The 13563-nt window shown below is 39.4% G+C and overlaps 1 protein-coding gene across 1 annotated transcript in view; it reads right to left on the reverse strand.

The window, feature by feature from the left end:
• The window catches only part of LOC117388976 (inactive dipeptidyl peptidase 10-like), a 149688-nt gene extending 136990 nt beyond the window's left edge, over window positions 1–12698 (reverse strand). The window contains exon 1 of the mRNA XM_055230514.1: window positions 12631–12698. Coding sequence (XP_055086489.1) covers window positions 12631–12690 — 60 coding nt within the window. The 5' untranslated portion in view covers window positions 12691–12698. The remainder of the gene's footprint in view (window positions 1–12630) is intronic.
• Between the last annotated feature and the right edge of the window lie 865 nt (window positions 12699–13563).

The raw sequence follows: 13563 nt of genomic DNA on the forward strand, positions 1-13563 counted from the left end.
GGACTTGGGTTTCTAGAACTTCTCCGACGGAAAAGTGGGATGGACGTCACTGTCTGTTAGCAGCTATATGAAATGTATCTATAAGAGACGACTTGACCTGCTCGTTAATCATTGATACTGGAACATTCGTCTTAAACATGTGTTAGGATAAGGACGAGCTTCACCAAAACTGAGATGAGAAAGAGGCTTGTAGCTGTTTTACGTCACAAAAATGTAATATACTTCAAGGAAAAGCTAAACTGTAAATATTGGTGACACAATCGCAATTTAATAATCTGGTAACACACTTTTATACACACACCTGCTCCTGTTTTTAATGTTTTTTGTTTGAGTTGTTTTACAGTGTTTGGATACCCCCTCCCCTCTTCACTCTTTCTCTCCATCTCTTCTCTCTCTTTTTGTCTAAGGCTCTTATCCTCTGTCCCGGGTCCAGCTGCTCCCTGTGGTCCAGGCTGAACCAGTTCTGAGGGATTTACTTAGGACCTCATCCAAAGAGAGAGAGAGAGAGACAACAAGAAAGAGAGGAAGAAAGAAAGAGGAGAAAGACAAACAGAAGATGGAAGAATGGATTTAAAGAATAACGAATGCTTTTAGTAAACTGCAGGGCGGGTTTGCTCATTTGTCATATTGAGTAGACCTGCTATTGCAAAAACTACACACACACGCACAGCAAATATATATATAAATAAATATAAATGATGTATTACTTTGCTTAAATGTATTTGCTTACACGTAGTTGCATAAATGGGGGAGTCACAATAGTCTGATCAAACTCTGCCTCACACCAGATTCACGTCACTCTGAGCTGAGTCGTACACATCACTTTCAGCAAAATGCACAACGTCATGACAAATGTGTGAATCTGATTGGTTGAAGCGTTACTTCAGCGGAACGAGACGAAGATCAAACTTTTGTCACATCCGATTGAGAAAAAAGCACAGACATCTTCCTTGTCCATAAATACACACGACGTTTACCTTCTGCATGTTTTTCACGAACACAAAACAGGCTGTAGTTCGTCTGTGGGTGTCACTGTGTTTTTTTTTTTTTTTTTGGTTGACTTGGGCACTTCACCTTTGGCTTCCACACAAACTTGCACACAATGCTGCTCTGTGATTGGTCCACACGCCTGATTATCCTTACAGCGGGGGCACGCCGAGACGGATTCTCTCTGTGAACTCAAAATACTGGGCTCACTGAATTAAAACACACATCTTTATGAAGTGACACCAAAAGGATGTTCACAGTAACTATGTTTAGCAAAAGCGATTGTTCTTAGCTTTATTTAAAGAAGTGGCGTCCAAAAATAAAAAAGTTGTACAATATTCCACTGTGTAATCTATACTGCACGCTGACAGATTCCATTATCACATTACATTATTATTTAAAGTGCATTATAAATTGCGTTGCGTTGAGTCGTACATCTGTCCGTGTGGGAATTCTGTTGTGTTGTTGTCCACTGGTTATTTGTAGAACAGGAAAAAAACAATGAGAAGTGCCGGCTCGAGCTTTCACCTAAGCCTTAATCAATGTGTGTGTAAGTGATGCAACAGTGTGAGCTTTATGGTGTAATCTATGAACGGAGACGCACTGACCCACTGCCTATTTAGAGACAAGGTCACACGCCCCTGTCCAGGAAGCTCTTATTGTCCTTATACTTTAAACTGAGATCATAAAAGCCGTAATGTCCCATAAAATAATACTCTAAATTAGTTCTTTGGGTATAAAACGTTTCAAGGTTAATGTTGTGAAACAGGGAACAGTTTTGACTCCTTGGAGACATTTTACACTGCTTAAAGATGTAATACGGGTTATATATCAGTGGGTTTCAGAACGATGAGAAGTTAGGACCGTTGCCATAGCGAGTAACAATTCCAAACAAAAAATGATATCTTTTGAATGGTCAACCGTCCTGAAACAGCAAGAACGCAAAAGGTGAACTGCGATATAGCGAGGGACCACTGTACACGTAGTATCCAGCAGTACTGCATAGTCGTTTTGGTGAAAATGGAGATAAAAATAAATGTTTGTTGTGAGTGTGGTCTGGTCTCTCTGTAGGAGATGCCGACAGCTCCCATCGGGCACCGCAACTTTCCACTGGACTCATTTCTTTGATTGTGTCGTTTTGGATCAATAATGTAATTTAAAATATTGCATTATATCAATCTGGCAGGGTATAAATGTACAGCACAATCTGTCCCTGCGATCAGCTTGAATCAGCACTGCATTTACTTTATCAGCACATCAGGTACGTGGCCAGGAGAACGCCCTCGCAGCTCCACCCTGACCTCTGCGCCCGACGTCCGCCCTGACCTCCGCGCTCGACGTCCGCCCTGACCTCCGCGCCCGACGTCCGCCCTGACCTCCACGCCCGACGTCCGCCCTGACCTCCGCGCCCGACGTCCGCCCTGACCTCCGCGCTACATGAATGGACAAATAAATGAATGAATAAAATAATGAATGCATGGATGAATTAATGGATGGATGAATGATTAAATAAATGAATGAATGAATGGATGAATAAATTAATGAATGAATAAAATAATTGATGGATGGATGAATGAATGATTAAATAAATGAATAGATGGCTGGATGGATGGAGTACATAAATGAATGATGAATGAAAGAATGGATGGATGTATGAATGAATAAATGGATAAAATAATGGACAAATCATTAAATAAAATGAATGGATGAATAAAATGATGGATGGATGGGTGAATAAATGAATAAATAAAAGAATGGATGAATAAAAGAATGAATAAATTAAAACTTGAATGAATGAATAAATTAATAAATGAATGTATAAATAAATGAATGAATGGATGGATGAATTAATGAATTAATTAAAGAATAGATGGATATTTAAATGAATTAATGGTGGCTGGATGAATGATGAAGAAAGGGATGGATGGATGGATGAATAAATGAAAAAACAAAATGATAAATGGATGGATGAATGAATGGACAAAATAATGGATACAAGGACGAATGATTAAATGAATGAATGAATGAATGGATGGATGAATAAAATAATGAATGGATGTATGAATAAAAAATAGATGGATGAATAAATGAATGGACAATATAATGGATGAAAGGACAAATGATTAAATAAATGAATGAATGGATGAATAAAAGAATGGACTGATGGATGAATGAGAACATGAATGAATGAATAAAAATAATAATAAAATATTGGTCCTTGTTTTGAAAACTTCAAAACAAAAAACACAAAACAACTGAATGTACAGTGGATTTTAACATTTGAATAGCACAAATATTGAAAAAAAATACTTTGAAATATCTAAATAATCATGAAGGTCACATGATCACATTTTTATACAGCCTTTTACCTCCTTCAAAGCGTGTCTTGCCCAAGGACACAATGACAGTATTCATCTCTGGGAGCTGGAATTTCACCATCAACCTGTGGGTCAGTGGATTTTTTGCCCCGTCTTGAGCGGGAAGTGCCAACCTTTGGATCAGAAGAAAAACGGTCTACCAACTGAGCCACTGTGGCCCTTGATCAGCTTTACTCAAAAGTCTGTAATAATTAAGATATTTCAGCAGTAGTAGTAGTTTAAAGTTGATCATAACAAAAGCCACGTAGCACAGGAAACAGGAAACACCAGTCCATGCTGTGAAGTGCACACACCTCTCACTATCAGACTTTATCAGCTCCACACAGCAGACTCAGACTCACCATTATATTACTGTACATCCAGGTGACATATTGCTTTTGATAAGAGCGTCACTACAGAGGCTCCTAAGCTCCGTGGAGATGGTAATCTAGTGTTCAAGTGTGATGGGAGGAGAGGATGTATAAGGCAGAAGAGAACAGCAACAGAAAACACCTGGACTTTATCAGGAGGAGACTGTCACTTCTGCCTAAACGTATTTGAATGTTTTTTTTTTCTACTTGAGTCTTATAGCTTTAGTGGCAAAGTTGAAATTATTCTGACCACCTGAACCACCTGATTTAGTCCTTAACCAGGTAAAACTACACTAGGGCTAAACCAGGACTAAACCAGGACCAAACCAGGGCTAAACCAGGGCTAAACCAGGTCTAAACCAGGGCTAAACCAGGGCTAAACCAGGACTACATCAGGAATAAACCAGGGCTAAACCAGGGCTAAACCAGGACTACATCAGGAATAAACCAGGGCTAAACCAGGGCTAAACCAGGGCTAAACCAGGGCTACATCAGGAATAAACCAGGACTAAACCAGGACTACACCAGGGCTAAACCAGGACCAAACCAGGGCTAAACCAGGACCAAACCAGGGCTAATCCAGGGCTAAACCAGGGCTAAACCAGGGTTAAACCAGGGTTAAACCAGGGCTAAACCAGGGCTAAACCAGGGCTACATCAGGAATAAACCAGGACTACACCAGGGCTAAACCAGGACCAAACCAGGGCTAAACCAGGGCTAAACCAGGACCAAACCAGGACCAAACCAGGGCTAAACCAGGGCTGAACCAGGGCTAAACCAGGGTTAAACCAGGGCTACATCAGGACTAAACCAGGACTAAACCAGGACTACACCATGGCTAAACCAGGACTAAACCAGGACCAAACCAGGGCTAAACCAGGGCTAAACCAGGGTTAAACCAGGGTTAAACCAGGGCTAAACCAGGGCTAAACCAGGACTAAACCAGGACTAAACCAGGACTAAACCAGGACTACACCAGGGCTAAACCAGGACTAAAATACCTTGTGTAAAAATACAGACTGGAACATAACGGGGCAACACTACAGTTTAGTTTATTACACCAGAGCTAAAGAACCTCAGATAAACAGTGACCACTATAGAAAAGGAACACACCTGGTTTAGCTGAAACACCTGCACTAAATCAGGTCTAACCCAGGACTAAACCAGGTCTAACCCAGAGCAAAACCAGACTTAGCCAGAACTAAACAAACAAGGTTCAACAGGACTAAACCCAGTCTAAAACACCTACAGCGCTGCAGTTGTGTAGTTGCTCTTAGCCAACTGTCTAGACGTCACAATCCAGCCCTTGTCAAATCCTTACTCCCAATAAAACATCTGTATTTACCCCCTCAGATCACATGCTGTTCATCCAAAGTACTTTTATTATCGACACCCAGTCCACATTTGCAGCAGACAAAAGCTAACTGACTAAAGCCGTTTTTGTCCATTTCATTTTCAAATAGAACGTGATTTGAAGAGAAGGGATAATCCAAAACTGAGGCCAACGCTATCAGAACCCAGTGAAACATGAGGCTTACTGCGCTAAACCTCTGCACACCTGCTGCTACGGCTACTGCCACTATATCTGTCTATAAAAACATAAACTATGGGAGGGTATTTTTAACAGTCGATATCCAGTCATCTGTGCTAACTGGTGACCTTTTAAAACACAGGGAACTTTCAATATAAAATGTTTACCAAGATGGATAAAGGAAAAAACGTATACACTGTACTTTACTGTTGTGATTTAAGGAGTACTACTGTAACTCTCCAGGCATCATTAAACAAAAAAACAACAACATATAATGATAATAATACAATCTCACGCTCAAGTAGATGAAGTGCCAGGCCCAAGAGCACAACTATAGAGTACGATTCTGCTGGTGGAGATTGAATCAGTGACCGAAGTCCTCACCGTAGCTGCTGTTTTTATCAGTCCACATTAGTACACAGTTGTCCCTCACTATATCGCGGTTCATCTCTCACGGTCTCGCTGTTCTTCTCTCAAACTAAAAGCACTCTGTTCCACCTTGTGATGTCACGTGGTAATACAGGAAGTGATTCACCCAACTCCATATGTGTCCACACACCTTCACTAGAATCATTTGGATGATTTCAAACCCTGGAATTGCCAATTTCTCGTGAACAAAAGGTAAAAGGAGCTGTTCACTTGAAAACTCCCACTGCATGACATCACAAGGTGGAACAGAGTGTTTGGAGCTTTGGAGATGCAGACAGAATAACTCCAGTTCTGTTTTTGAGGAGGTAGCAGGTTTATAACATGGCTTAAATCTGCCAAGAGCCCATTTTACATAATATAGAACCTTTAAGCTGACGTTAAAGGACCTGTACCTGATTTTGAACCATAATTGAACTTTCAGAATGAACCAGCCTCGTCCATTTAGTGTCTCTTCTCACTTTGATCAGTCGAACCCTTACAGAGAACCAAGTGTCCATGAAAGAAAGTGTCAAAGTGTTTTTTTTCTATATAGTTTTCATGATTGCATGTGATTTTCTGTCTGTAGCAGTTGCTTGTTTATGGTTTACACCAAACAAAAGACCTATTTCTGGAGTAAAGCCTGAAGTAGAAGTAATAAAAGTTTGAAATCTGAAACTTTTCACACAAAATCTCACGTAAGAACACATTTATTCCTCTGAGTTCAGATTTAAACCAGATTTATAACAGGACTATTGTAGGTCTGAAACAGAGATAAACCAATAAAAACAGGACGGCATCATTGCTTCAGAAGTAATAAACAAGAACTAACAATTAGCAGAAGGCAAAAATGTGGATCAAATAAATAAAACTAACACTAGAATGGTTTGCAAATGCTCTGCTGCAGTTAACACGTTCCACCAAACTCCTGTATTACACTCTTGTTCTACTTTATGTTGAGCCTTCTGTGAAAATACATGCTGAAATAAAACATGCATGTTCACATTCTCCTTTAAACACATGCTTACATAAGGCTCTGAGCTCTGGTGCAGTATAATGGATGGACCAGAGGAGCCGGCGCTCTACAGGACAGCCCCAAGCGGCTCACTTATTTCTCTGCCCCAAAACCCACTGGGACAGCCATCAGAGTCGCCCTGCTTTCCTCTGCTCCTACTGCACACTTTAATGATTACAAGACCCTACAGGGTGGACTCAATGAGGCTATATTTAGAAACAAAAACCTGCGAAAATAAAGACATAAGTGAAGAAAAATCATGTGAATCTGGATTTAATAGGAACACTTCATGATAACTGCACTTAGAATTGCTTTAAAGCCTGGATAAATACTAAATCCATAATTAACACATAGTTTATTATTATAGTTTATTAATCATGAATACCTCTTAATTTAAAGAAGGTCTATTGTGCTTGTATCTGTATAGAGTTTAACATAATGACATCCACAGATCATCATGCAATAATTTGGACATTTTAAATCACAATATTCATCGATAAAAATGAAGCAAAATAAGCTATTACAGATTGTGCAAACATGCGCAAATCACTCCAAAAACAACTTTGATGAGGGTAAACAACTATAACATGGTTAAAAACTCAGAATAGTTCTGTTTTAAGTCGTTACTAAAGCCCGTCTCACACCCGAGTTAGGATCCTTGTATGTGATTTTTAATCTGCTGCGCTCCTCGTTTGTGAGGTGTCTGCGTGACACTGAGCTACTCTGTTATATCATAAATTCGTAACCACAAAATATCACCATGGCAATAGCCAATAAAATAGAGCGTCAGGGGCGGACACAGAGGTGCAAGATAACTCATAATGGCAAAAGTACTAAATGGCAAAAAAATTATTTAAAGACAACCTTATTAATCACGTCTCATAAAGTTGTTAAACTGCAGCTTTCTCATTCATATTATCCATTAGAATTTGTCCTCCACAAGGAATGACACCCAGTCCACAAAACAGAGCTGTTCATCCAGTCTGAAGCGTTGTTTAAAAAGTAAAAAGACCAGAGTAGATCTTCACGTGTGTTTGCTCACATCCACACAGCCCAGATCAGGGTGGAGCTGCTGTAAGTTAGCGATAGTAATTCTACTTCTTGTGTAGTTTATTTGTAGCCTGAACTATTGCACCACATTTCACATAAATTGTAACACAGTTTTGACTTGAATCTAAACTAGAAGTGCAATCCTCTGATATCTGGAACACTTTAAAGCCTCAAAGTGATTTGCTTTATGCTCACAACTTCTAGCTTGTGGTGTGCGGTCTCTTTGCTGACATAAAAGTCTCATCTGATTCTCCTTGTGTCTGTGGTCTGTGCTTTTTGTTGCACGTTTGAAAATCATTTAAGGCTGAAAAATTCTATAGTGTGTGACGGGCTTAAGCTCCATCAAACATTCGATCTTAAACTATTTGTTCATGATGAATTAAGTATTTGTTCATGTTTATTAACGTAATTAAAACAGTAGTTATTATTCCAAAGTCAAGTAAGTCATACCCTAAGCCCTTAATTAAGTTAGTTACTAAGTGGTACACATGACATTTCTGACCACTTTTATAATAATTCAGCTGAAAATATGAAAATTATTCTTACTTTGTGCTTTTAAAATTCCTCTTTTCACCTCACCCTTATCTCCGCCCATTGTGTCCACACAAAAAAATAAAAAATTAGATTCCAAATCATCCATGTAGGGTTCAATTATGTCTCACAGTCTTTTTTTTTTTCCAACAATACAAACATAAACAAAAATCTGCTGCTGGCTACAGTGAAATGCCACTATGGAAAGGGGGATCTATCGGTTCTGTAGTTTTGAGCAGGAATCCAATGGACCTGGATGTATTATTAAGCAGTTTCGGATCAATATAGCAGTTTACAATGAACAAAATGTGATATAATGATTCTAAAGTTTAATTCTAAATGTCTGAAAATGCCTAATATGTCTTTTGAACACTCCAAATATAAATAATTTTAACTTGAGTCTATATTTTTGCATTGTACTTTCCTCACAATGGAAGCCCTGTATGGACATTTTTGATTTGCAGGTTCAATAATCAATAGCACTACATCAAAAGCACCGCAGGACCTGATCACATGATTTGACATTGTGCGTGGATCTGTCAGAGAGTGATAAGAGCATTGACTGAGTGATCTGTCCCAGGATTAAATGGACACATGTATTGACTCGGGGGCTAATAGAGTGCGATCGTAGCTATTGGAGACAGCAACGGGGGCATATCTTAAGTCTGCGGTTAATGGGAGCAGAGGATGTGATAAAATGAAAGATAGAGAAGAAATCTGCCGTGATTCATCGTGACTAGTCGACTGTTCAGATCATCGTAGTTGTATTTTGATAATCCGGTAGGTTGGTATTAACAAAATTGTGAAAAGAACGAAGAAGTCCATCATTCTTGACTCACTTGTAGGTCAGTTATAATCTGAAAGACTTGTCATTGCATTTTTTTTTGCTTTGTGGCCATTTTCTACCACTTTTTCTGTATTTTAGCTAAAACATATGACAATAAATTCATCTCTGTACTGTTGACGAGGATCAAATCGGTCAAAAATAGGGACATCTCGGACATTTCTTGTATGAAACTGGAGCAAATCAATGGTTTTCATCTGGTCATCCTGTGTTATCTGGACTAGATGGATATATCATTTATAGAAAGATACTAAAGGAAATCCAAGCTCTATACAGCCTCATGTGCCTGTGACATTAAACCAAAATATACAAAAGACTAAACTAGGTCTACGCCAGGACTAAAACAGAACTAAACCAGGACCAAACCAGGACCAAACCAGGTCTAATCCAGAGTCTGAGTTAGAAAACCCAACACGGCTGCACCCTGCGATTGGACGTTTGATATCTGACAATTAAAATATCGATCATACTTGTGTTTTTTGTCTTTAATTGCTCCTTCCTGTCCACGCTCAGTCTGTGAATCTGCTCCTGTGCGGCGGTTGAGCCCCTGCAGTCATAAATGCGCCGTTTTGGTCTGTTATGCTAATGTTGCTAACATGTACACGGAGCTAATGTCGGCAAAAGCAGGAATTCACTCTAAAAATGCTTCTTTATTAACTGCTAATGTAATAACAAAGAGTGGATTACGAAATGAACTTTTGATTGGATCCTCATTTTGGCTGATTTGAGTGTCTTATTAGATTTAACAGTTTGATTTCATCTTTATTGTAATATACTGGTCATTATTTTCCTGACTTGACAACTGGAATGGGCATCAAAAGTCTTGTTTCTGAAATTTTACCCCAGTTTAGTCCCAATTATGTGACTGCACCCTAGATCTAGCACGAATAAACCAGGACTAAACCGTGAACAAACCAGGTTTAACAGGCTTAAGCCAAAAGTAACTGAAGCTGCAGTTTTGGAGTTGCTCTGACCCAGTTGTCTAGACATCACAATTCAGCCCTTAATATTCTCAATCCTGAATCCTCACATCACCCTATTGCAGCATTTATCAATGTATAATATAAAGAAATGTCGACTAAACAAAAAATAATAATAATTGCTGACGGGCCGACTTCTAAAACAATCGTTAGTTGCAGACAAAAGCACTAAAGGGCATTCCATCAACAGTGCAATCAGGACGGTTCATTTAAAAAAGTGAAATGCATAATTCATATTTACCTAAATCAGATATAGTGAAAGGCCACAGACTCATATCAAAATGTAAATCACTATCAATGTATTACCAGACATCCACACATCACACCGCGTAAATGAGGAATGGCCCAGTATGGCCCCAGAACTACACACGCATTCAACAAACTTACACTGGAAAATAACACGTTTTTAATGACATTATCACCTTTTGTCTATTGGTGAGAGAAGTGTTTTAATATGCATTTTGAAGGTTTGCTGTCACCTTTCATATCCATCATAAAATATAAAATAATACACAGCCTGGTCAAAAAAAACAACAACACTCTAATATTTGGTTGGACCACCTTTAATTTTTCACCTCTTGCATTGATGATGGTAGATCCTTCATCCATTATGTTTTAAGATTAATTAAAAAAATAAATATACAAAATAGCGAGTTTTGAATATGTCCATTCCCCACTCTCTGATAAGCACTTACTCAAATTATATGAAACCCACTGCATTCCTTTTAATCGATGAACAACATTCTCAGTCTATAACCGACTTCCTCAACAATCTGTTTTACTCATCTGCGCTGGTCATAATGCTATGGATAATCTTCTGTTTCCTGGACCCATGTTAGACCCCACAATTAGACTTCAGATTTATCCTATCTCTGATGATGTATCGACTTAAATGTGATGTAACGTTAATGGGAATCAATGCGAGCCAGGCAGACAGGAGCCAACTCCCATGGACCACTCTGTGCCAAAGAACACATATGACACCCAAGTATATAGACATACACTTTACTACTACAGAGTGAACACATCACATGTTCTCAACACTAAAGCTCACAAAGACCTTAACAATCAAACTAACACAAATGGAACAAATGCTAATTATACAGTGAGCTTGAGTCTCATTATGTGGACCGTAAAGGGAAATTTTCTCTATACTCGAAGCACAGGTGCCATTATAAACAATGAGGCAGCTGCAGCAATAGGAACGTATACGTCTTCTGGAGTTGTTATGGAGAATTACTGAGAAATGTGTAGATGTGAAATGACTAATTATATGGACTAAGATGCAGGCATTGTGTTATTTTGTATGCAGTTCAGAATCACATAAGGTTTAGTCATAAAATGTTCTAATTCTAGTTAATGAAGAGTATTAAGTTCTCCAGTTACTAGCTTGTCTCTAGTTTATCTGATGCACACATTAGGTTAAGTGTAAATGGTTTATTTCTATGCAAAACTGCTTCAAAATTCTGTCCATAATGGTACTTTTTTTTCTTTATCCTTTACTTGTCAGGGACCATGTACACATTCACTAAAGCAAAAAGTATTTGTACCAGGTTTAACGACTGCTCCTTTCCATCTGCAGCCCTTTGGCGAGTGAATACACATAAAAATACACATTTCATTGCAGTTACATTATAAGACTAGCAGTTCATCATTAACCTTAGCAGCAAAATACAATAGTCCAAACAAAGATTAAAGATCATTATGTCCCTACAAGTGCAAATGCAAAGAACTTAGCAATATCTCTGCATAGTAACCACTTTTATTTGTTAATCCTATACAATTCCATACAATTAATTCAAGTTATTTAAAGTTCTAAACACTGGCTTCACCAAAACAAGTCCCTGTTTACGCATTACGCAGTCCACATATTCATGCAAACCCACTGCGTGTTGAAATGAGTTGTTTTTCTTAACTTTATAGCCACTTCCAGACTGCTCCCATTGCCCCTACAAGCTCTACCCTACTTATTACCATGTAGCATCCTTATGTTGTGAACGTCTTAAACGCGCGCGCTCATTACTTATTCATTGCGCACTGTCCCTCTGGCTCCGCAGCACAAACAAGACGTACTTCGTTTCTGTCCCTAAAGTGGGAAAAAGTATTTAAGTCCTATAAGTCAACTCACTCAGGCGTATAGTTGAGTTGAGAGTTTGTTTACTCTGCCTGAAGGTCGCCCCACAAAGTATCGATTCCCCTAAAACGAGTCGATAGGAGCGGTTACAATTGTGTACATTTCCCATGGAGGTCATAGTGTACGAGCACGCTTCTATTAAATGTTAATACGCGTTTCTGTGCCATATTTGCGCGCGTTCCAAATCGCATGAATCTTTAAATACGTGAACGGAGCGCGTCTTCAAACGGGAGCGTCCCTTGACCTCGTTTTATATTGTCTTATCAATTCATTCCTGAGGCGAAACAAGAAGCAACTCCAACACAACTTCACCCAAAACTTCCAAACTTACCGAGAAAGTTCAGATCAGCTACAACCCTCACGCGTAAAAGCTGTATCCGCGTAACCATCCCATGCGTAAAAACGTCTAACAGGAGTTTTCTTACCTTTCCACCGTCAATGGAGTATTTCCGAGTGTGCTGCGCGGCCCCAGCACTTTGGTTCATGTTTCCAGCACTGGCTCGTGGATAGCTCCGTGGGAACAAGCGATAAAGCCAAGCGTATCAATCCGTGGAGAGTTGAGGAGAGCGGCGGGGAGGATAGACGTGCCAAAGCAGAAGCGCGGTGCAGGCTACAGTCTGTGGCACGGTGCGACAGTTCAGTGCTTCGATTAGCTGTTTACTGGAGCTCCCTCTCCGTCGTCAGCCAATGGAGCTTTGCGCGTAAAGACTCGCTCCACTGGTGGGCCATCTGTGCAGTGCGCATCTGTCCACGTGTGTGAGAGGAGCCCGGGTTAACTCCGCTGACACGAACGGCGGTGTAAGGCAACAAGAGCAGCAGTTTAGAGGCGAGAACTATACGAGCCAAATGATAGAGGGGGGGATGAAACCTTCTCCTCTAAATTCTAGCCTAATAAGCTTCGTGTATGCAGATTTTTTAGGTCAAAGAATAAATATTACCACTGGGTTTAGTATTTCTGGTACAATTCACCAGAAATAGAATAGGCAGCTGCTCATCTTTAGCACAGGTGACTCTAATATTTAAAGAATCCATATTACAGTGTTATAATGGTGTTTCCTCATCCCAAACAGACCTGGAGTTGTGTTTTGTTCCGTTCACACATGTTTAGGCTGAGTTCTTCTCTCAAACTCCATGCACTTTCACTAGAATCTTACAGAACTAAAGGTGAAAGGTAGATATTAACTTGGAAATGTACCGCTTCATGACATCACAAGGTGGAACAGAGCAATTTGAGACTAATAATAAAGGATTACTCAAAGTGTGGATGAAACAAAACACAACTTCATGTTTGTTTTTGAGTATTAGAACATGGGTAAATGCTCACAAGAGTCAATTTTGTGTATTATAGTGTGTGATTT

The sequence above is a fragment of the Periophthalmus magnuspinnatus genome, chromosome 21 (assembly GCF_009829125.3).
Source record: "Periophthalmus magnuspinnatus isolate fPerMag1 chromosome 21, fPerMag1.2.pri, whole genome shotgun sequence".
Taxonomy (NCBI): Eukaryota; Metazoa; Chordata; class Actinopteri; order Gobiiformes; family Gobiidae; genus Periophthalmus; species Periophthalmus magnuspinnatus.